The following is a 23,977-nucleotide window of genomic DNA, read 5'->3' as shown; positions in this document are numbered from 1 at the left end:
TTTGAGGATATCATGAGATTTAAAAATTTCAGAAATTCTTCAGAATGTAAATTAAGGACTATTTCTGGTCCTTATTTAGAAGGACTTGATTCTGTAAGAAACTCATAAGCAAGTATCCTTTACCATACCTTATATGTTTACTAACTTCAGTTTTGATCAAATGTATGCTGATAGTCTATCATCATGAGAATTTTAATAATAGATCACAAAGAAGCTCTTAAGAAGGACAGATTAAGAAATGAAAATCATACACATGACAGATATATATGTTCAGCGAATCATGAATGAGTAGCTACAACAAAATATACTAAATAAATTATTTTCCATTGATACTTGGGTTATTTGATAGTTCAGGTAGCTATTCAATATTTGACATAATCACTGTGGATATTAAGGACAGTAAGACATTATTTATGCAGAAGTCACTCAAATAAATCCAGTCTCATAAACTTAGAAACAAAAGATGACCAAGGTCATGCATTATAACTTATCTTATGTTTTACCTACAGGGGAGCCTCAGCTCCCTTAGACTAATCAAGGATCAATTTACTCAACCCTCATCCACGAGCCTGGCTATAAGACTTGAAAGCCTCATTGCACATTAAAGAAGTAGAAGTAGAAGGGACTAGGGGTGGGCTGAACTGGATCAACACACTGACAGCAACAAGAAGTGAAAGCTGATGAATCTGAAGACAAGAGGACAGACAGACAGAAGGCTCTTTGAGGGTTATTTAGAGTAGGTCCTAACCCTGCTCACACTAACAGCTCCCAAAGCTGGGATTATGTTTATGATGGTGAACCTGAGTCACCAAGAAAGGACCACATGATGTTCACGATATTGTTTAAGAAGGCAGTAAGGTATATGATCTATTTTAGAACTATTTCCATAAAAATAGTTTTTAAAAAGTTTTTTTAACAATTTAAAAAGGTGAGCATGAGCAATCTGCAAAATGTATTTATTCAAATGGAAAGTTCATTCCTAGACAGTGTTGTGTAAATGTTGGTGTGCCACAGACTGAAACTATAATGAGTCCACATGCTAACCAGGAAGCTATGTTTCTTTTCTGAATAAATCTCTAATATCTTGTTTAGTTGTGAATTTCTCATAAAAGACTGCATAAGATGCTAAGCCATCCACTTACTTGAGCCTTCTGTTAGTCATATGAAAACTGCCTTTTGAGGCTATCTTGTTGAAGTCTGAGAAAGCCAATATCCGTTCACCACTTTCACTAGCCCTTTACTGAAACAAATAAAACTGCAGGCAAAGAGAAGAGTATGGTAGGGTGAAAAGGTCCCGAATTTGTAGTCAGGTATGCGGATTCCTGTCCAGCTCTGGCACTAACCTGGCTGCATGATTCTGCATTTGTTGCTTAATTTATCTGGGCCTGTCTCCTAATTTATGAACTTAAGATTGTTGTATATATATGATTTCTTAGGTCCTTTGAGTTGTGACTGTGAAGTTTTATACTTGGAAAGATTTTTGTTACGTGGGAGTAGTGTATCACATCCAAATTCTTTGGGTATATGAATACACTATTTTTCAGCCAAGCAACCACCATCCCCCAAACCAACAACAACAACAAAAAACAAACAAGAAGCAAAAATCAACAAGGAGCACACCAAATCCTGCGCTCAGATTTATATACTATAAAAGAAAATCTTATGAAGTGTCATACTCATAATTCTTTGTTTTCTTGCTTCTAAGCCATTTTGATACCATCATTTACTCAGTTGTGCATGCATACGATGCCTTCAAGGTTTTTTTCTGCTGAAATGGGTATTAAATAGGCATTTCTTATCACAGACTGACGGATATAACTTTCCCTAGAAAAACAAAGTCTCACTAGAATTCTAAAGTGACATTTCACCTCCTAAAAACCAGTATTATGCAAAATAAAAAGATCCTATTTGGATTATCTTCCTATTAGTTAGGGAGGTGGAAAAACCAGATTATTTCCCAATTGTATTTCACCACTGTAACCTATTTGTGGAAATTAAAGGTTAATTTTTTCATAGCAGGTAGGTTTATAATTCAGAATTTGTTGTACAGTGGTGCTCATGTGCCCAAACAGGTTGTCACAAACTTATAGCTTAGTTAGAATGGCATGTAGTATATGTATTCACAGGAACTAGGAAGCTGAAACCCACTCAAGGACTGAGATATTTGAAAAATAATGTGAAGTTACAGGACTGAGCTAGTGAGAGTGGGGAGTCTCAGGGTTTGAGAGAAGAAGTAATTAATATCTTTAATATCCTGAACCTGCTTCTTAAGGACAATGTAGTGGTTATGATCACTACCTAAGACTTTAAAAAAAGATATCTTTGTGCTACCGGAGGTATGTAATGAAGCGCCAGATGATAACAGGCAGGTTTCCTGGAATAAGTGTGGAGAAAATGCCAGAAATGGATTTCTATAAGAGAGAAGACAAAACAGGTAACGTACGTCTATAAAGTCAATATTTTTTAAAAACAAAACAAATATGGTTCCCCCCTGCCGAGTGAGTCTTGCTAGCTCAATATGGTTTTCTTAAAAGCCAAATTTTACATCAAATATTCAGATGTCTCTTGTCTAACGATTTTACGCTTTGTAAAGAATAACGAGATACAGAGAAAAGATCTAATAGATTCTCCCACAAAGGAAGGTAAAAGGCCAAATTTTCTTTGAAGGAGTTTTACAATTCATAATGCCTTATCAAACAGAATTCTTCATGAAATAAGGATGACAGCAATCAAGTTACTAGCAATTGCTAGTAATTGCAATAATTGGTTTAAATGTATGGTATGGTACTCTAACACATGATATTTATAGACTAGGGGCTGTGCCTTACCCACAGGAAACAAACAAATATGGAATTAGAAAATGGTCTAATTTGCACAAAATTAAGCACACAATCAGGTGGAATCATGAAAATACGGGAATTCCAAAGATAGGTATTTCTCCTATCACTAGGGCCTCAACTATTATCAACAAGAATATCATTAGTCTTAGAGTTTATAGTTGTCACAGCCATAAAACTTTGTTTTTAGCTTATGGATCTGATTTACACTGATTACAGTTCTGTCCCATATGGAAGAAAATGGAAACAACTATAACAATCACCATTTAATGGGGGGAAAGGCATGTAGAGAGACTCAGCAAATATGAAATATAGTTTTAAATATATAACTCTATGTTATAATGAATGCTTCACAATCTGTCAACATAGACAGTATGGTATTATCTATGTGACAGTTAGCTGTAATCTAGATGTTAGGAGTGAATAACTGTCCTAATAGAACACATACTACATTTAATCAAAAAGCCACATTTCAGAGGTGGTTGTTCAGACAGCACTCAAAGATAGTATTCAGCTATCTTTCTCTTCTGTGCACAAACAGCAGAGCATGATGGATTTCAGAAATGGAGTCTCATTGACAAATTAGTGCCTTTGTTAATTAGCACATGGATTTCAGAAATGACTTTTTGCTGGTGAAATCAATGTTATTTACATGTGAATTTGCTCTAGAAATGATAGAATTCAAACTTTCGCTTGCTCTGTCTGAAGGGGAGGTACTACATACCAGGAGTGCTCTCTTTTCCTCCCCTTCTCTCATAGTGGCTCCTCAGGGACCCCTTTAGAAAACCTGGCGCTTCACTGAGCAACACTGGAAACCACTGATCCATCTCAATCCCTTCATTTTACTGACAAGAAAACTGAAATCCAGAGGTTAAGTGACTTATCCAAGGACACAGCTGCTTGATTATAGGACCAGGACTACACCTTGGTTTCTAGAACCATAATGGAAGAAAATTTCACATACTGCGGTATGGGAAAGTCATTCTGGCTTATATATGATTTAACTCGAACTTTAATGCTAACTAAAACAGCCTGTTTGTGGCCTATCAAACATGCATTGTACATCTGCCTTAATCCTTAAAGAAAAGGGTGCATTGGCCAGAAGTAAAAAATGTCCATGTTAAAAATAAAGATGAAATGCCTCCCTTCCTGGGTCACCAATGCTGGTATGCCTTCAATGATAAGACTCCCTTCCCAGGTGCGAAGGCCATACTGAGTCCCTGTGTATATGCTGATTTGTTGTGGCTGTTGTTTTGAAATCTTGAAGGAATGGATCCCTGACTTCTTTGATGTTCTTTGTTCTGACAAGATATAAAACTGTGCTGAAAACCATGCTTCTCCAGACTAGTTCCTCAGAGTTATCTGAGCTGCTGTCTACTGGGCTACAGTTCTTAGTTTGGCTCAAATAAAACTTCTTTCTATTCCTATCATAGATCAGTTTATTGATTATTTCTGTTGACAACCATATACATTTGTCCCTCGGTAGCCATGGGGGGATTCATTCCAGGACCCCCTATGGATACCAAATTCTGCAGATGCTCAAGTCCCTTATGTGAAATGGCATAGTATTTGCATATAACCTATGCACATCCTCTCATATACTATAAATCATCTCTATATTACTTATAATAACTAATACAATGTAAGTGATACATAAATAGTTGGAAACACAATGTAAATTCTATGTAAATAGTTGCTGGCATGCAGCAAATTCAAGTTTCACTTTTTTGAACTTTCTGGAATTTTTACTTTTTTCCAATATTTTTGATCCATGGTTGGTTGAATCCATGGATGTGGAACCCGTGGATACCTGCAGACACAGAGGGCCAACTCTAGTGCTCTCCTTTAGACTTGAATTACTTCTATGAAAATCATAATATGTTAATTATGGCTTATCTCTAAAGATTTCCTTCCCTTTATTCTAAATCAGTGGTTTTCAATCTTGGGAGACATTGCACCCCAGGGAACATTTGGCAGTGTCTGGATACATTTTTGATTCTCACAACTTGGGGGGGTAGGTGCCACTGGCATGTAGTGGGGAGAGGCCCCACGACAAAGACTTACCTGGTCCCAAATGTCAATAGTCATGCCTACGTGTATACCCCAAAGAACTGAGAACAGATACTCAAAAACTTGTACATCGAGGTTCACAGTAGCACTACTTAGAATAGCCAAAGGGTGGAAACAACACAAATGTCCACCAACTGATGAATGACTAATCACATTGTAGTATATTCATACAATGGGATATTATTCAGCCATAAAAAGGAATAAGGTACTTATACAACATGGATAAACCTAAAAACCATTATGCTAAGTGAAAAAAGCCAGACACAACAAAAGGGCACATATTGTATTATTCCATTTAAATGAAATATCTAGCATAGGTAAATCCATAGAGCTAGAAGTCAGATCACAGGTTGCCAGGGCCTGGGAAGGGAGAAATAGAGACTGACTGTTTAATGGGTAGAGGGTCTCCCTTGGAGGTGATGGAAATGTTTTGGTACAAGATAGTTGTACAACATTGTGACTGTACAAATGCCACTAAACTGTACACTTTAAAATGGTCAATTCTATGTTATGTGAATTGTTTTGCCTACATTATGTGTTTTGCCTCAATTTTTTAAAAAAATGTCAGTAGTGCTAAGGTTGAGAAACCATTCTAAACTTCCGTACCAAAGTTATTTTCTTCTTGAATAGGTAAAAGGCAGAGAGGATTGCATCAAAGACAAAAAGCATCAAGCACTATAATGAGTTTAAAAAAAAAAAAAAAAAGCAGCCTGACCCTTAAATAGTAAGCTCATTTTTTTTCTGATGGGAAAACTTGCCAGGAAAAAATAATGGCTGTTGTCAGCCCCAAACAGATTTGTTTTACTGTTATAAAATTATGAAGCTAGACAAGGGTTTACGATAAATTGGTGACATCATCTGAACTGCAGAGGCATGAATATGCTACCATAATAGAGAGACTCTCAGATTTAATATAGGCCAGAAAATGAAATAATTGTCTTTAAATGTGTGCCTTCACTTGAACTGTAAACCTGGGAGCTGTCAAATAAAATTAGGCACTACATTACGAGACAGTCACTTTACAAGGCTTGTCAGTTTGAACACTCATTCCCTGTTTGAAAACATGGAGCTGTATGCTCAGAATGAAAGTTTAGGATTGGCCTCAACTGAACAGTAGTTTAGCAGTGACTCAAAGAGCTTAGAAATTTACTGTGGTAGCTATAAACCATCTTTCCTTCCATTAAGTCTTAGTAAGTGGAGGGGACATGTTTGGGTTCTTTGAACTAAAGGAGCCAAGTACGTCCAGTGACCCAAAGGAATGATGCTGCTATGTTTCAATAATAATAAAAAAAAAGAGTGTAACTGGTAGCACTGTCTCTGTTTCTCTACAGCACAACAATATGTTCATGTATACTAGGACATCAAGGGCATGTTACCATTAAGCATGGAAAATGAAGATGGAAACTGACTTTGCAGATTAAGAATTTATAGACCTAGGGTTACCTCCTAAGCTAGGTAAAAGCTATCTCCAAAGATTAAATACTGAAAGAGGAGAAACAGAAAAAATGCTAAGGTATCTTTATATTTTTATGTTAATTATTCTTCACAAATAAGACCTGTCTGCCTGCTATCATTCAGCTATTCCAGATATTGTTTTCTATACAACAAAGCAAAATTAATCAGTTTGAAGATTCATGGCTAAATATTATTCCTATTTTGTAAAAGACAAGTAGGAACATCTTGTGGTTTGCTCTGATTGAGGAAACATGATGAATTTCTTCCAGAAGCTTTGTTATTAAGGTAAAGACAGTGAAATTAGCCATCATAACTGCATATTAGAGTAATAAATACCATAAATTGCTGCTATAGCACTTAAAATATGCAGTAAGAGAAGTGTGTTCTGACAGAAAAAAATCAGATGGAAAATAGGTGTGATTCAAAGTCAAATTCTACTCAAACATTGTAACAAAAACAACCCCCAAATTTTTTAGCAAGACAACTCCCAAGAAATTGCTTTGTGGAATACTGAGACTTCTGTCATTTTATCGTGAATGTACCAGTTATTCAGGGGGGTAGGGGGAGGGGCGGGGATGAAAAGGTAGGATAAAGTTTTACTTTCCATCTGAAGATGATTACTGATAAATACTCTCTAGTATTATGTACATAATATTTGGTAAGCCTATATATACATATTTGCAAAATCCTTACATTCTCTTCTTTGTGAAAACGTTAATTCTCTACTAAAATCTTACACATAATTTTATTTATACATGCTGTTGTTTTTTTGTAACAGCATCTCCCCTTGTTGTCTACATGCTGTTCTGGTATTCCATGCTGTATTTTATTCTTTGTGTTATGAAGAACCACAAATATAAAAACCTATCAATCAAGAAGGGTGACTTTCACCACAGAAGTGGTGTCTTACGCCCCTTACTTTGGGCACCTCCCACTGTGGGCAGTGTACAGCAAGCGTCTGAGTTGAATTATCTTGTTATCTAGCTTGGTGACTGCCAATCACTGCTGCTGCCTTTGAATTACTGCAGCCATGGACCACCGCTGCTCAGAGGATTTTGATATTTGAGGCACTCCACTATCTGACACACGTGTTTTAGCTGTTACCATAAATGTTGATGAACACTGAGCCATTTCTCTTTTCCTATCTGCTCACTCCCCCATGCTGTGAGAAACATGAATATCATCGTAGTTCTAAGAAAATATTTTCTTCCATACCTTTCACAGCATCAGATAGCTCCTAAGTTTTTAATCAACTTTATACACTGATGACTAGGGTGTTCAGAATACAATTTGTTGGAAGAAAATAAAAACTGGATATGACATAAGGAGACCTAGGTTTGTCTTCTGACTCTTCATTTATAAACTGTGGACTTTAGATAAGACTCTCTCATGACCCTCAGTTTTATAATACATAAAATGAAGATAATAATCCCTATTTACATTATAGGGTTCTCTTACAACTCAAATAAGATAATGAAGGAGAAATATGTACGAGTTATGAAATGCTCTACAGATACTTGTTAATATCAAAATAATTATATATTCATAAAAGTCCTAAATACTAAATTCTAGCTAAATACTAAATCCCTATATAGTAAATGGGATTTCAATGCCACATACAACGGACACAATTTGTAAGAATTTGTTTATGAATTTTTTCATATCACATAAATAAAAGAATGAGTCCTTTAACACATATTTATAAATAATTTCTTCATCCAGTATCAAAGAATACTAAAAGAAATTCACCTCAATTTCATTTTAATTTTTCATCTATACTGTATGGTTTCCCAGCTGTGTTCTTTGTTTTCATGGCTCCTTAATTAATGAGGCTAGTGCCATGTCTTTGTGATATTTTCCTCTGCTGTCCCTTTGTATGACACATTGAGCTATGTTTGTGAGAATCTTTGCCAAATCCACTAAAAACTCCATTGTACACTGCCAGAAAAGGAAAAAAAGAGCCCACAGAAGCACCTCTTTTTTCACTAAGCATCCTTTTTTTCAGCAATTAACAAGTATAATCAGACAAACTAAGTAAAGCTTAGAGTGTAAAGGATAGATTCTTTGAGATTCAGGATTCTAAGGATGTTTTTAAAGTGCTTAACACAGTCAAAATGCTGCTATTACAGGCTTCCATGTGTTTGTAAAAGTAGTATTTCTTTTGAAGCACTTCCCTTATCTCATCTCCAGGTTGGAAACATGCCCATCTTTGCAGATTACAGTACCATGCCCTGTCCTTTAGCAAGAACTCTATTAATTACCTGACCATTTAAACAAATACTTGGTGGGGCGCCTTTTAAAGCAAGCACCGAATGATCTCCCTGCTAATAACCTGATGACCATTCTGAAAAGGAAGAATGAAAACAAGAAGGAATGTGTTGCCCTGTCTCAGCGCAGCTTTCTTCGCCATATGGCCATGATGAAATCCAATCATCACAACATTCTCCAAATTCACTTGAAGCTTGGAGAAAGTGAGGATCAAACCATGATGAGTCACTCTGGAAGGTTCTGTTGACAGCTGACTTGGAGTTAGGATGTGGTATGGATTAGTCCCAGAACTTTGACCAGTTTTTTTTTATTTAGTCATTTTTTAAAAATTTCTAAACTATCAGAGATTGGTATCTTTTGTGAAGGTTGGGAAAGAACCAGAATACCCAGGGAAGCACTGGAGAAAACACACAAAAGCTGGCTCATCAAGGTTCACGAAGATATTTTCTATCTATAATCCTTGGGGCTGCCTACCAGGGCCCATACTGACATGGGGCGAGACAGATGCCTAGAGCATAAACATAAGGAAGCACTCTCTGTCACTTGCACAACCCTAGTCCCAGCCCTGCTGCCTACAGAGGCATCTGATCAAATAACTTCATTTTAACTACTGAAAGACATAACCAATGAAGATATACTTATTCAGTAAGGACAGCAATGAGCATACCACTGCACTCTTCCATTATACTTCAGAGTTCTCAACATGCTTTCATATATATTATCACATTATGACAACCACAGTCTCCTGAGGCTAATAGTGCAGAATGTTATTAATCCCACCTCAGAGATGAACAAACAAGTTTAGGGGAACGGTAGGATTTGATCAAGATAGTAGAGGTAGAACTTGAATTCAGGTCTTTGACCTATGTCCAGTACTCTTCTTATTATACTTACCCAACACCAAGTCTTCCTCTGAGGTCCTTTATAGCATCAGATTTTTATGGTCTACATTGATTAGAATTATTTATGAAGTCACTGCAGTGGCTGGTTATTAATAACTTAACAAAGAAATGACCTTAAATTTGTCTATTGTTCACTGCCCATATAATAGCCTTATGAGAAAAGAAAAATAAAAAGGATTCATCTAATGCTTCTTAATGCCAGGCTTAAACATTTTAGGGGCAACCAAAGCCATTTATAAGTCAAGCTCACAGATGAATTTTTTACTACTATCATTGGTTGCATAGTACCATCATATTTTTGTTTATGTTATTATCAGCAAGGCTCAGAAACCATTAGCAGCATATGGGTTACTTTGCTAAGAGTTGTAAAGAAGCTGGGATTAGGGCAGGTTTATATAATATCATGTTTGAGCCTTCTCTCCCTGTACTGGAAGATGTCCAGAAAAGAGCAGGGGGAAAAAAAGACCCTTTCCAGTGAGCAACGTGTGATCTGTTGTCTTTTTCTGCACAGCCCTGCTTCAAACGAAACCTTTCTAACACTAACCAGAAATACGATTTAGGTGCCCACAAAAAAACAGACAAACAAACAAACCAAAAAAACCCAAATACAAGCCTTGAGTTGCAAATCTAATTTCCTGGATATAGTGGATTAATGTGGAGAGAATCTAAGTTATTTAAAAGTAAAGAGAAACTTACTTCTCCCCATGTTTTCTTGTGGTCTCTGGTAGGTCCTTGGATGATGATTCACTGTAAAAAACACAGCACACACACAGTCAGATTCAAGTTCCATTAAAACTTATGTTGTCAACATGAGCATTTCATTTCAGTGCATTCCAATCTTGCCCCCTTACCTAAATAAAACAGATATCTAACCTCAGAGGACAGAAACACAGTATTCTGGAAGCATGGGCCCTACATCAGCTTACTATGACCTTGTTTATCTGGCATTAGTTTCTGCCCTTGCCAAATAAAAGTCATCAAATTGGTCACATAGCTTATCTCTTAGGAAGGCAGTGATATCAACAAAAAATGGTGGACAAAAATGCCAAAAGGCCCAATTTTAATAACAAGGCTAGCATGTTATTAGTTTGCCTATCCCTGGTTTCTCTTCAATGTCACTCTGTGACAAATCCAATACCATTTATAGTGTAACGTTTTCCTGAATGGTGTCAAACAGCAGTACCTCTAATCAAATTATCCCTGCAGCAAAGCAGCCCACAGAGTTACTACCAATAAACAGTATGAATCAATAACTATGAGCTACTGACAACAGAAACTCTGGAGGAAAAAAATACATATTGCAAATGCAGGTGTGCATGGAGGAGCAGCAATTCTGTTTCTTTATGAAAATACATACACCGAAGCTAATTTATACTATAATGCTTTATTTTCTCACAGGCTTTAATCACAGAACTACCACACATCTATTGTTCACCTGCCACATTCCCAGTATGGAGCTAAGCACCAGAGAGGCAAAATTATAAGACATAATTTATCACTACGTTAAGGAATATATAATCCACTTGAAGTCAAGCATATAGAGGAGAGTGATGTCATCAAGATGGTCACATAGATCATTCCCAACTTCAGTCCCCCTCACAAGAAGACCACCTAGCAACTATGCATAGAGAAGACTCCATTGTGAAGATGTTAGAACCTGAGGGTAAGGCTGAAGCACCCTGCTGGACAACAGAGACTGAGAAGGAGCACATTAGAAGGGTGAGAGGACTGGATATACCCTGACCACATCACCCTCCTCCCTGTGGGGAGAAGTGGGAATATGGATTCCATAACGGGAAAAGAGAGCCCGAGGTGGACATCCAGCTCCCCCAGCATATGGGACACTTCCCAGGAGGCCCACTCAGGTCTTCCCTCATGGAGATCACCAGAGGAATCTGCTGGGCTTGACTACTGGGGATCAGAGAGAGATGGAGAAGGGGGGCAGGGCTTACAGCAAACAGTGCTCAGGCCCTGGCAAGTGGCATTCCTGCTCATATCAGTGCCTGAGCAAAGATCCCAGCCAGCAACTCTGGCCGTCTGCAGAGCTGAGCCAGTGGCCCCTTCTGGCTAGGGAGCTCAGTTGGTAGTTCTACCTGGTTTGGACCCACAATCAATGGGCCAGACTGGAAATGAAGCCTGTTCTACCATCTAGCCTATGAAGGCAAGCAAATGCTCAGCCTCGCCCAAGTGCTGAGCATAGCCTCCATTCTCTCCTTCCAGGAAGCCTGGCCAGGGAACTAGAGCAGCCACAAGCCCATCGTATAGCCCCACTTGATCAGGCAGCCAAGACAGCAGCCCTGACCAACTGCTGAGCATAGCTACTGGCCCTGCAAAACCAGAGAGCTGGAACAGTGACCCTGGGCAACAAGGGAACCCAGCCTATGGGACTGCTAGAGAGGGAGAGCCCAGCCTACAATCCCACTCAGCCATGGATCCTAGCCTTACAACCCTGATAAGCAGAGGAGCCCAGTCTATGGCCCTGCCCAATTGCTGAACACAGTCTGCGGCCTTGCCCAGGCAGGAAGCCCAGCCAGTAATCCTGTCCAACCAAGAAGCATAGCCTGTGATCCCACCCAACAAGGAAGCTCAGCCTAGCAGCAGAGCACAGTCTACTGATCAGGAACACCAGAATGCAGCCCTGCTCAACTTCAGGGCACAGTCTGCGGCCCCACCTAATCGCAGAGCACAGCCTGAGGCCACGTCGAACCAATACGTCCTGCCTGGGGCCCTACTTAAACATAAAATCCAGCCAGCGGTACCACTTGGTGGTGGAGCACAGTCTGAGACTCCCCACAACCAGGGGTGATTGCTAAACCCAACCCACAGCCCTGCTCAATCATGGAATCCAACCAGTGGCACCACCCTACCAGTGAACACAGCCTGGGACTTTACCCAACTGGAGGTGATTGCAGAAGCCAGCTAGTGGCCCCATCTGACTGCTGAGCAAAACCAGTAGCCCCACCCAAACAGGGAGATGGTCACCCAGTGGTCCTGCTTGAACATGGAGCCCAGCCAATAGGCCTACCCAACTGTGGAGCCCAGCCAGTGGCATCCCCCCAACCTCAGAGCACAAGCAATTGCTTCATCCAACTAGAGACCCCAACAGCAAGCCCTGCTGACTGTGAAGGCTACCAGCTGACCTGTCCAGTAGCCTCAAGCTATCATGACTGGTGAAGGTCTTTCCCTACAGAAGTGAACCTGTAAAGTCTGGAGGAGGAGACTGTTTAAACAACACAAGGAATCAAAGATCACGAAGAAAAGAGGTAAACATAACATAACACCACCAAAAGAAACTAATAAAGCTCCAATAACTGACCCTAAAGTAACAGAGGTCTATAAGCTGTCTGAGAAAGAATTCAGAATAATCCTCTTAAAGAACTTCAGTGAACTACAAGAACACATAGACATCTAAAGAAAATTAGGAAAACAGTACACAAACAAAACAAAAAGTTCAAGAAAGAAATGGAAACTATCAAAAAAAAAAAAAAAAACAGAAATCGTAGAGCTGAAGAATACAATGGCTGAAGAATTCAATAGAACAAAATGGCAATACCTATCAAAAATTACTTTAAACATAAATGGATTAAATTCTCCAATCAAAAGACAGAATGGCTGAATGGATAAAAAACAAGATCCAAATGATATGCTGTCTACAAAAGACTCAACTTTAGTTTAAAGGACACATATAGGATGAAGTGATAGATATTCCAAGCAAGTGGTAACTGAAAGAAAGCAGGGATAGCTATACTAATATCAGACAAGGTAGACTTTAAGCTAAATATAGTCATGAGAGACAAAGAAGGTCATTATATAATGAAAATGGGGTCAATTCATCAAGAAGATATAACAATTGTAAATCTTTTTGCATCCAACACTGGAGCACCTAAATATATAAAGCAAATACTAATACAAATAAAACGAGAAACAGCAATACAATAACACCTGTTGACTTTAATATCCCACTCTCAGCAATGGATAGATCATCCAGACAGAGAATCAATCAGGAAACAGTGGATTTCAATAACACTATAGACTAAATGGATCAAACAGACATATATAGAACATTCCATCCAAGAGCAACAGAATACACATTCTTCTCAAGCACAGAGAAAATTTTTCTAGGATTGATCATATGGTAGGCCACAAAATAAGTCTCAACAAATTCAAGAAGACAGAAATTTTATCAAGCATCTTTTACAAACACTATGTTATGAAGGCAGAAATCAATAACTGGAGGAAAGCCAGAAAAATTTCAAATACATGGAAATTAAACAACACACTCCTGACCAACCAATGGACCAAAGAAGAAATCAAAAGGTAAATAAAACAAGTTTTGAGACATACAAAAATAGAGAAAACCTTCAAGATGGCAGAAGAGTAAGACGTGGAGATCCCCTTCCTCCCCACAAATACATCAGAAATACATCTACACGTGGAACAACTCCTACAGAACACCTACTGAACGCTGGCAGAAGACCTCAGACCTCCCAAAAGGCAAGAAACCCCCCACATACCCGGGCAGGGCAAAAGAAAAAAGAAAAAACAGAGACAAAACAATAGGGACAGGACCTGCACCAGTGGGAGGGAGCTGTGAAGGAGGAAGGGTTTCCACACACTAGGAAGCCCCTTCACTGGCGGAGACGGGGGATGGCGGGAAGGGGGGGGAGGAGCTTCGGAGCCACGGAGGGGAGCGCGGTAACAGGGGCGCGGAGGGCAAAGCAGAGAAGTTCCCGCACAGAGAAGCGGTGCCGACCAGCACTCACCAGCCCGAGAGGGTTGTCTGCTCACCTGCCGGGGCGGGCGGGGGCTGGGACCTGAGGCTCCGGCTTCGGAGGTCAGGCCCCAGGGAGAGGACTGGGGTTGGCGGCGTGAACACAGCCTGAAAGGGGCTAGAGTGCCACGGCTAGCTGGGAGGGAGTCCGGGAAAAGGTCTGGAGCTGCCGAACAGGCAAGAGACTTTTTCTTGCCTCTTTGTTTCCTGGTGCGTGAGGAGAGGGAATTCAGAGCGCCACCTAAACAAGCTCCAGAGACGGGTGCGAGCCGCGGCTATCAGTGTGGACCCCAGAAACGGGCATGAGATGCTAAGGCTGCTGCTGCCACCACCAAGAAGCCTGTGTGCAAGCATAGCTCACTCTCCACACTGCCCTTCCCGGGAGCCTGTGCAGCCCGCGACTGCCAGGGTCCCGTGATCCAGGGACAACTTCCCCGGGAGAACGCACGGCGCGCCTCAGGCTAGTGCAATGTCTTGCCGGCCTCTGCTGCTCCATACCCCTCCCTCCCCCGGGCCTGAGTGAGCCAGAGCCCCCAAAGCAGCTGCTCCTTTAACCCAGTCCTGTCTGAGCAGAAGAAAAGACGCCCTCAGGCGATCTACAGGCAGAGGCAGGGCCAAATCCAAAGAAGACCCCCAGGAGCTGTGCAAACAAAGAAGAGAAAGGGAAATCTCTCCCAGCAGCCTCAGAAGCAGCGGATTAAATCTCCACAATCAATTTGATGTACCCTGCAGCTGTGGAATACCTGAATAGACAACGAATCATCACAAATTGAGACAGTGGACATCGGAAGCAACTATATATATATATTTTTCCTTTTTCTCTTTCTGTGAGTGTGTATGTGTATGCTTCTGTGTGTGACTTTGCCTGTATAGCTGTGCTCTTACCATCTGTCCTCGGGTTCTTTCTGTCCGTTTCTTTTTTTTTTTTTTAGTATAGTTTCTAGCACTTGTTACCACTGGTGGATTTGTTTTTTGGTTTGGTTGCTCTCTTTCTTTCTTTCTTTTTTTCTCCCTTTTATTCTGAGCCGTGTGGATGACAGGGTCTTGGTGCTCCGGCTGGGCGTCAGGCCTGTGCCTCTGAGGTGGGAGAGCCAAGTTCAGGACATTGGTCCACCAGAGACCTCCCAGGTGCACGTAATATCAGACGGCGAAAATCTCCCAGAGATCTCCATCTCAACGCCAAGACCCAGCTCCATTCAACGACCAGCAAGCTACAGTGCTGGACACGCTATGCCAAACAACTAGTAAGACAGGAACACAGCCCCACCGATTAGCAGAGAGGCTACCTAAAATCATAATAAGGTCACAGACATCCCAAACCACACCACCGGACGTGGACCTGCCCACCAGAAAGACGAGATCCAGCCTCATCCACCAGAACACAGGCACTAGTCCCCTCCACCAGGAAGCCTACACAACCCACTGAACCAACCTTAGCCACTGGGGACAGACACCAAAAACAATGGGAACTACGAACCTGCAGCCTGCAAAAAGGAGACCGCGAACACAGTAAGTTAAGCAAAATGAGAAAACAGAAGCACACAGCAGATGAAGGAGCAAGGTAAAAACCCACCAGACCAAACAAAGGAAGAGGAAATAGGCAGTCTACCTGAAAAAGAATTCAGAGTAATGATAGTAAAGATGATCCAAAATCTTGGAAATAAAATGGAGAAAATACAAGAAACGTTTAACAAGGACCTAGAAGAACTAAAGAGCGAACAAACAATGATGAACAACACAATAAATGAAATTAAAATTTCTCTAGAAGGAATCAATAGCAGGATAACTGAGGCAGAAGAACGGATAAGTGACCTGGAAGATAAAATAGTGGAAATAACTACTGCAGAGCAGAATAAAGAAAACAGAATGAAAAGAATTGAGGACAGTCTCAGAGACCTCTAGAACAACATTAAACACACCAACATTCGAATTATAGGGGTCCCAGAAGAAGAAGAGAAAAAGAAAGGGACTGAGAAAATATTTGAAGAGAATATAGTTGAAAACTTCCCTAATACTGGAAAGGAAATAGCTAATCAAGTCCAGGAAGCGTAGAGAGTCCCATACAGCATAAACCCAAGGAGAAAAATGACAAGACACATACTAATCAAACTATCAAAAATTAAATACAAAGAAAAAATATTAAAAGCAGCAAGGGAAAAACAACAAATGACATACAAGGGAAGCCCCATAAGGTTAAGAGCTGATATTTCAGCAGAAACTCTGCAAGCCAGAAGGGAGTGGCAGGACATATGTAAAGCGATCAAAGTCAAAAACCTACAACCAAGATTATTCTACCCAGCAAGGATCTCATTCAGATTCGATGGAGACATTAAAACCTTTAGAGACAAGCAAAAGCTAACAGAATTCAGCACCACCAAACCAGCTTTACAACAAATGCTAAAGGAACTTCTCTAGGCAGGAAACACAAGAGAAAAGACCTACAATAACAAACCCAAAACAATTAAGAAAATGGGAACAGGAACATACATATCGATAACTACCTTAAATGTAAATGGATTAAAGGCTCCCACCAAAAGACACAGACTGGCTGAATGGATACAAAAACAAGACCCGTATATATGCGGTCTACAAGAGACCCACTTCAGACCTAGGGACACATACAGACTGAAAGTCAGGGGATGGAAAAAGATATTCCATGTAAATGGAAATCAAAAGAAAGCTGGAGTAGCAATTCTCATATCAGACAAAATACACTTTAAAACAAAGACTATTACAAGAGACAAAGAAGGACTTTACATAATGATCAAGGGATCAATCCAAGAAGAAGATATAACAATTGTAAATATTTACGCACCCAACATAGGAGCACCTCAATACATAAGGCAAATGCTAACAGCCATAAAAGGGGAAATGTACAGTAACACAATCATAGTAGGGGGCTTTAAGACCCCACTTTCACCAAGGGACAGATCATCCAAAGGAAAACAAATAAGGAAACACAAGCTTTAAATGATACATTAAACAAGATGGACTTAATTGATATTTATAGGACATTCCATCCAAAAACAACAGAATACACTTTCTTCTCAAGTGCTCATGGAACATTCTCCAGGACAGATCATATCTTGGGTCACAAATCAAGCCTTGATAAATTTAAGAAAACTGAAATCGTATCAAGTATCTTTTCTGACCACAATGCTATGAGACTAAATATCAAGTACAGGAAAAAATCTGTAAAAAATACAAACACATGGAGGCTAAACAATACACTAAATAATAACCAAGAGATCACCGAAGAAATCAAAGAGGAAATAAAAAAAATACCTAGAAACAAATGACAATGAAAACACAATGACCCAAAACCTATGGGATGCAGCAAAAGCAGTTCTAAGAGGGAAGTTTATAGCAATACAATCCTACCTCAAGAAACAAGAAACATCTCAAATAAACAACCTAACCTTACACCTAAAGCAATTAGAGAAAGAAGAACAAAAAAACCCCAAAGTTAGCAGAAGAAAAGAAATTGTAAAGATCAGATCAGAAATAAATGAAAAAGAAATGAAGGAAACAATAGCAAAGACCAATAAAACTAAAAGCTGGTTCTTTGAGAAGATAAACAAAATTGATAAACCATTAGCCAGACTCATCAAGAAAAAAAGGGAGAAGACTCAAATCAAGAGAATTAGAAATGAAAAAGAAGTAACAACTGACATTGCAGAAATACAAAGGATCATGAGAGATTGCTACAAGCAACTCTATGTCAATAAAATGGACAACCTGGAAGAAATAGACAAATTCTTAGAAAAGGACAACCTTCTGAGACTGAACCAGGAAGAAACAGAAAATATAAACAGACAAATCACAAGCACTGACACTGAAACTGTGATTAAAAACCTACCAAAAAACAAAAGCCCAGGACAAGATGGCTTCACAGGCGAATTCTATCAAACATTTAGAGAAGAGCTAACACCTATTCTTCTCAAACTCTTCCAAAGTATGCAGAGGGAGAAACACGCCCAAACTCATTCTACGAGGCCACCATCACCCTGATACCAAAACCAGACAAAGATGTCACAAAGAAAGAAAACTACAGGCCAATATCACTGATGAACATAGATGCAAAAATCCTCAACAAAATACTAGCAAACAGAATCCAACAGCACATTAAAAGGATCATACACCATGATCAAGTGGGGTTTATCCCAGGAATGCAAGGATTCTTCAATATACGCAAATCAATCAATGTGATACACCATGTTAACAAATTGAAGAAGGAAAAACCATATGATCATCTCAATAGATGCAGAAAAAGCTTTCGACAAAATTCAACACCCATTTATGATAAAAACCCTCCAGAAAGTAGGCATAGAGGGAACTTACCTCAACATAATAAAGGCCATATATGACAAACCCACAGCCAACATTGTCCTCAACAGTGAAAACCTGAAACCATTTCCACTAAGATCAGGAAGAAGGCAAGGTTGCCCACTCTCACCACTATTATTCAACATAGTTTTGGAAGTTTTAGCCACAGCAATCAGAGAAGAAGAAGAAATAAAAGGAAACCGAATTGGAAAAGTAGAAGTAAAACTGTCAGTGTTTGCAGATGACATGATACTATACATACAGAATCCTAAAGATGCTACCAGAAAACTACTGGAGCTAATCAATGAATTTGGTAAAGTAGCAGGATACAAAATTAAGGCACAGAAATATCTTGCATTCCTATACATTAATGATGAAAAATCTGAAAGTGAAATTAAGGAAACACTCCCATTTACCACTGCAACAAAAAGAATAAAATACCAAGGAATAAACCTACCTAAGGAGACAAAAGACCTGTATGAAGAAAACTATAAGACACTGATGAAAGAAATTAAAGATGATACAAGCAGATGGAGAGATACACCATGTTCTTGGATCAGAAGAATCAACACTGTGAAAATGACTACCGTACGCAAAGCAAACTACAGATTCAATGCAATCCCTTTCAAACTACCAATGGCATTTTTCACAGAACTAGAACAAAAAAGTTCACAATCTGTATGGAAACACAAAAGACCCCGAATAGCCAAAGCAATCTTGAGAAGGAAAAACGGAGCTGGAGGAATGAGGCTCCTGGACCTCCGACTATACTACAAAGCTACAGTAATCAAGACAGTACGGGACTGGCACAAAAACAGAAATATAGATCAATGGAACAGGATAGAAAGCCCAGAGATAAACCCACGCACATATGGTCACCTTATTTTGATAAAGGAGGCAAGAATATACAATGGAGAAAAGACAGCCTCTTCAATAAGCGGTGCTGGGAAAACTGGACAGCTACATGTAAAAGAATGAAATTAGAACACTCCCTAACACCACATACAAAAATAAACTCAAAATGGATTAAAGACCTAAATGTAAGGCCAGACACTATAACACCCTGAGAGGAAAACATAGGCAGAACACTCTATGACATACATCACAGCAAGATCCTTTTTGACCCACCTCCTACAGAAATGGAAATAAAAACAAAAATAAACACATGGGACCTAATGAGACTTAAAAGCTTTTGCACAGCAAAGCAAACCATAAACAAGATGAAAAGACAACCCTCAGAATGGGAGAAAATATTTGCAAATGAAGCAACTGACAAAGGATTAATCTCCAAAATTTACAAGCAGCTCATGCAGCTCAGTATCGAAAAAACAAACAACCCAATCCAAAAATGGGCAGAAGACCTAAATAGACATTTCTCCAAAGAAGATATACAGATTGCCAACAAACACATGAAAGGATGCTCAACATCACTAATCATTAGAGAAATGCAAATCAAAACTACAATGAGGTACCACCTCACACCGGTCAGAATGGCCATCATCAAAAAATCTACAAACAATAAATGCTGGAGAGGGTGTGGAGAAAAGGGAACCCTCTTGCACTGTTGGTGGGAAGGTACATTGATACAGCCACTATGGAGAACATTATGGAGGTTCCTTAAAAAACTAAAAATAGAACTACCATACGACCCAGCAATCCCACTACTGGGCATATACCCTGCGAAAACCATAATTCAAACAGAGTCATGTACCACAATGTTCATTGCAGCTCTATTTACAATAGCCAGGACATGGAAGCAACCTAAGTGTCCACCGACAGATGAATGGATAAAGAAGATGTGGCACAAATATACAATGGAATATTACTCAGCCATAAAAAGAATCAAAATTGAGTCATTTGTAGTGAGGTGGATGGACCTAGAGTCTGTCATACAGAGTGAAGTAAGTCAGAAAGAGAAAAACAAATACTGTATGCTAACATATATATATGGAATCTAAAAAAGAAAAAAAAATGGTCATGAAGAACCTAGGGAGGAAGGGAATAAAGATGCACACCTACTAGAGAAGGGACTTGAGGACACCGGGATGGGGAAGGGTAAGCTGGGACAAAGTGAGAGAGTGGCATGGACATATATACACTACCAAATGTAAAACCGATAGCTAGTGGGAAGCAGCCCCATAGCACAGGGAGATCAGCTCGGTGCTTTGTGACCACCTAGAGGGGTGGGATAGGGAGGGTGGGAGGGAGGGAGATGCAAGCGGGAAGAGATATGGGGATATATGTATATGTATAGCTGATTCACTTTGTTATAAAGCAGAAACTAACACACCATTGTAAAGTAATTATACTCCAATAAAGATGTTTAAAAAAAGCTACTAAAAATAAATGAAACCAAAAAAAAAAGAAAAAAGAAAACAAAAGGAGAAACACAACACAAGAAACCCAATGTGATGCAACAAAGCATCTCATTGCTTTTGAGAGGAATGAGTTCTAAGAGGAAGTTTATAGCAGTAAACCTTTAAGAGAAAAGAAGGATCTCAAAAGAACAACGGAACTTTACCCCTCAAGGAATTAGTAAAAGAAGAAAAAAATAAGCCCAAAGTTAGTAGAGGAAGGAAATACTAAGTATCAGAGCAGAAATAAATGAAATAAAAAATAGGAAAACAATAGAAAAGATTAACGAAACTAAAAGTTGGTTCATTGAGAAGATGAACAAAATTTACAAATTTTTAGCTAGACCAAGAAAAAAAAGGACCCAAATAAATAAGATCAGAAATGAAAGAGGAGGCATTACAACTAATACCACAAAAATACAAAGGATCATGAGACTACTATGAACAATTATACACCAACAAATTAAACAACCTAGAAGTATTAGCATAGGAAAAAAACAAAACAAAACAAAACAGATAGACCAAAAGAACAGAATCCAGAATCCGGAAATAAACCCAAGCATATAAGGTCAACTAATATTTGACAAGGGAGCCAAGAACACTCAATGGGGAAAAGACAGTCTCTTCAATAAACGATTCTGGGAAAACTAGATATTCACATGCAAAAAAATGAAAGTGGACCACCTACCTTAACGCCATCGACAAAAATTAACTTGAAATGAATTAAAGACTTAAATGTAAGACTTGAACTCATAAAAGTCCTAGAAGAAAACAAAGGGAAACAACACGGGCAAGAGAAAGCACAAATAAATGAGACTACACCAAACTAAAAAGCTTCTGCATAGCAAAAGAAATGATCAACAAAATGAAGAGGTAATCAAAGGAATGGGAGAGTTTATTTGCAAACCACATATCCAATAAAGGGTTAATATCCAAAACATACAATGAACTTACACAACTCAACAGCCAAAAAACAACCAAATTTTAAAATAGGCAATGAATCTAAGTAAACATTTTTCAAAAGAAAACATACAAATGGCCAACAGGTATATGAAAAGGTGCTCAACATCACTAATCATGAGAGAAATGCAAATCAAAACCACAACGATACATCACATCTCACACCTGTTACTATGTCTATTATCAAAGACAAGAGATAATAAATGCTAGTGAGAACATGGAGAAAGGGGAACCCTTGGCATTGTAACCAATGTAACCTACTACAGCCACTGTGGAAAGGAGTACGGAAGTTCCTCAAGAAAATAAAAAAACAGAAATACCATGTGATCCAGCAATTCCTCTTTGGGGTATATAGCTGAAGGAAATGAAATCACTATCTGGAAGAGATTTCTGTACCACTATGTTCACTGCAGCATCATTTACAATAGTCAAGACATGGAAACACCTAAATGCCTACCAACAGAAAATGGATAAACACACACACACACACACACACACACACACACACACACACACACACACACTGGAATATTATTCAGCCATAAAACAGGAAATTCTGCCACTTGTGACAAGATGGATGAATCTTAAAGCATTAGGCTAAGTGAAATAAGTCAGATACTGAAAGACAAATACTGTATAATCTCACTTATATGTGGAATCTGAAGAGAACCAAACTCATAAAAATAGAGAGTAGCCTGGTGGTTGCCAGGAGCGGGGGCAGGGAGTGGTGGTGAGAATGGGTGAAGATGGTCAAAAGGTACAAACTTCCAATTTTAAGATGAGTAAGTTCTGGGGATGTAATATAGAGCATGATTATAGTTATCAATAGTTACTGTATATTTGAAAGATGCTAAGCAAGTAGACCTTAAAAGTTCTCAACACACCACACAAAAAATTATAACTATGTGAGGTGATGGATCCGCTAACTAACCTTATTGTGGTGATGGATATATTAAGTAACATTATTGTGGCAATCATTTTACAATATATCTATGTATCAAATCATCACATTGTACACCTTAAACTTATACAATGTTATATATCAATTATATCTCAAATAAAGCTGGGAAAGAAAGAAATTAAGCATATATGAAATAGAGACAATCAGGGAATAAATATGCGACTGAAACCTGAGAACTAGTTGTGTAACACTGGAAAATTTTCTATCTCAAGTTCTTTGCAAAAGGAGGGAGCAGAACTAGATGAGTGTTTCCCAAATTGATGTCCACAGGATGTTAAAAGGTGCATTATTCAGAAATAGGGCTCTGATCAAATAAATGTAAGACATGCTGTCTTAAGGTTAAACAGGTTTCTTTATTATAAAACTTTTCAGAGCCTTAAAAATGCTAATAAGCAATGTGACAAAAGTATAGTCTCTCAATGTATTTGGCTAGACAATCCTTTTTGTGAGCAATCAGTATTTCTTAGGAGTTCTATTCTTGGGAGCTCAGTTTGGGAAACCGGACAAGATAACTGCTAAAACCTCTTGCAGCTCTGAAATTTCATTACTTTCTAACAAGGCATTAATTGTATGGAACAAAATTAACATAAGGTGAATCAAGAAAGAAGTCAAGGGGGCTTGATTCTCAGAGAATTTTGGAGCCAAAAGGAACTTGAGAAATCATCTAATGATTTCTCATCACCTCACCTTTTATTTAAAGCAGCAGACCTACTCTCAAAAACTCTTATGCAGAACACTAATATATAAAACGGGTTAGGGCCAAAGTGTTCAGGTTGAATTGAAGTGGAGGGCTGTAGTCCCACTCACTGGGATTTCTCCTTGAGGCAGCCTAGAAAGACCTCGTCGGAAAGCAAGAGTTTAGTGAGCCCTGACCCTTCAGATGAAGCTATTCTGGGAAGGCTTTAGGAAAGAGCTGGAACTCTCATACATATTCACGGGAAGGTCCTTCACCCTTCCCAGTATCATCTCAATTTTCACTGTCACCCCTCCAAATCAGATAAGTAAAATAAGCATTATGTAAAGAGAATTATACAACCTCTTTGACTCCAAGAAAAAACAAAAGAAAGTCAATA

General features: G+C 38.9%; 1 protein-coding gene and 1 long non-coding RNA gene across 6 annotated transcripts in view; one reads left to right on the top strand and one right to left on the bottom strand.

Annotated features, from left to right (window-relative positions):
• Positions 1–23,977, top strand: part of LOC309621216 — a 444,919-nt gene that overhangs the window by 120,197 nt on the left and 300,745 nt on the right. The window lies entirely within an intron of this gene.
• PRRG1 (proline rich and Gla domain 1) overlaps positions 1–23,977 on the bottom strand; it is a 370,248-nt gene that overhangs the window by 72,307 nt on the left and 273,964 nt on the right. For 4 of the 5 annotated variants that reach the window (XM_082378246.1, XM_082378245.1, XM_082378248.1 and 1 more), the window contains exon 2: positions 10,229–10,279. The exons of the other annotated variant lie outside the window; for it this stretch is intronic. In XM_082378246.1, coding sequence (XP_082234372.1) covers positions 10,229–10,238 — 10 coding nt within the window. In that variant the 5' untranslated portion in view covers positions 10,239–10,279. The remainder of the gene's footprint in view (positions 1–10,228; positions 10,280–23,977) is intronic. 5 annotated transcript variants of the gene reach the window in all.

Source organism: Balaenoptera borealis (assembly GCF_965194805.1).
Source record: "Balaenoptera borealis genome assembly, chromosome: X".
Lineage (NCBI taxonomy): Eukaryota > Metazoa > Chordata > Mammalia > Artiodactyla > Balaenopteridae > Balaenoptera > Balaenoptera borealis.
The sequence above is the reverse complement of the archived record's forward strand: the minus strand, read 5'-3'. Positions and strand labels throughout refer to the sequence as shown.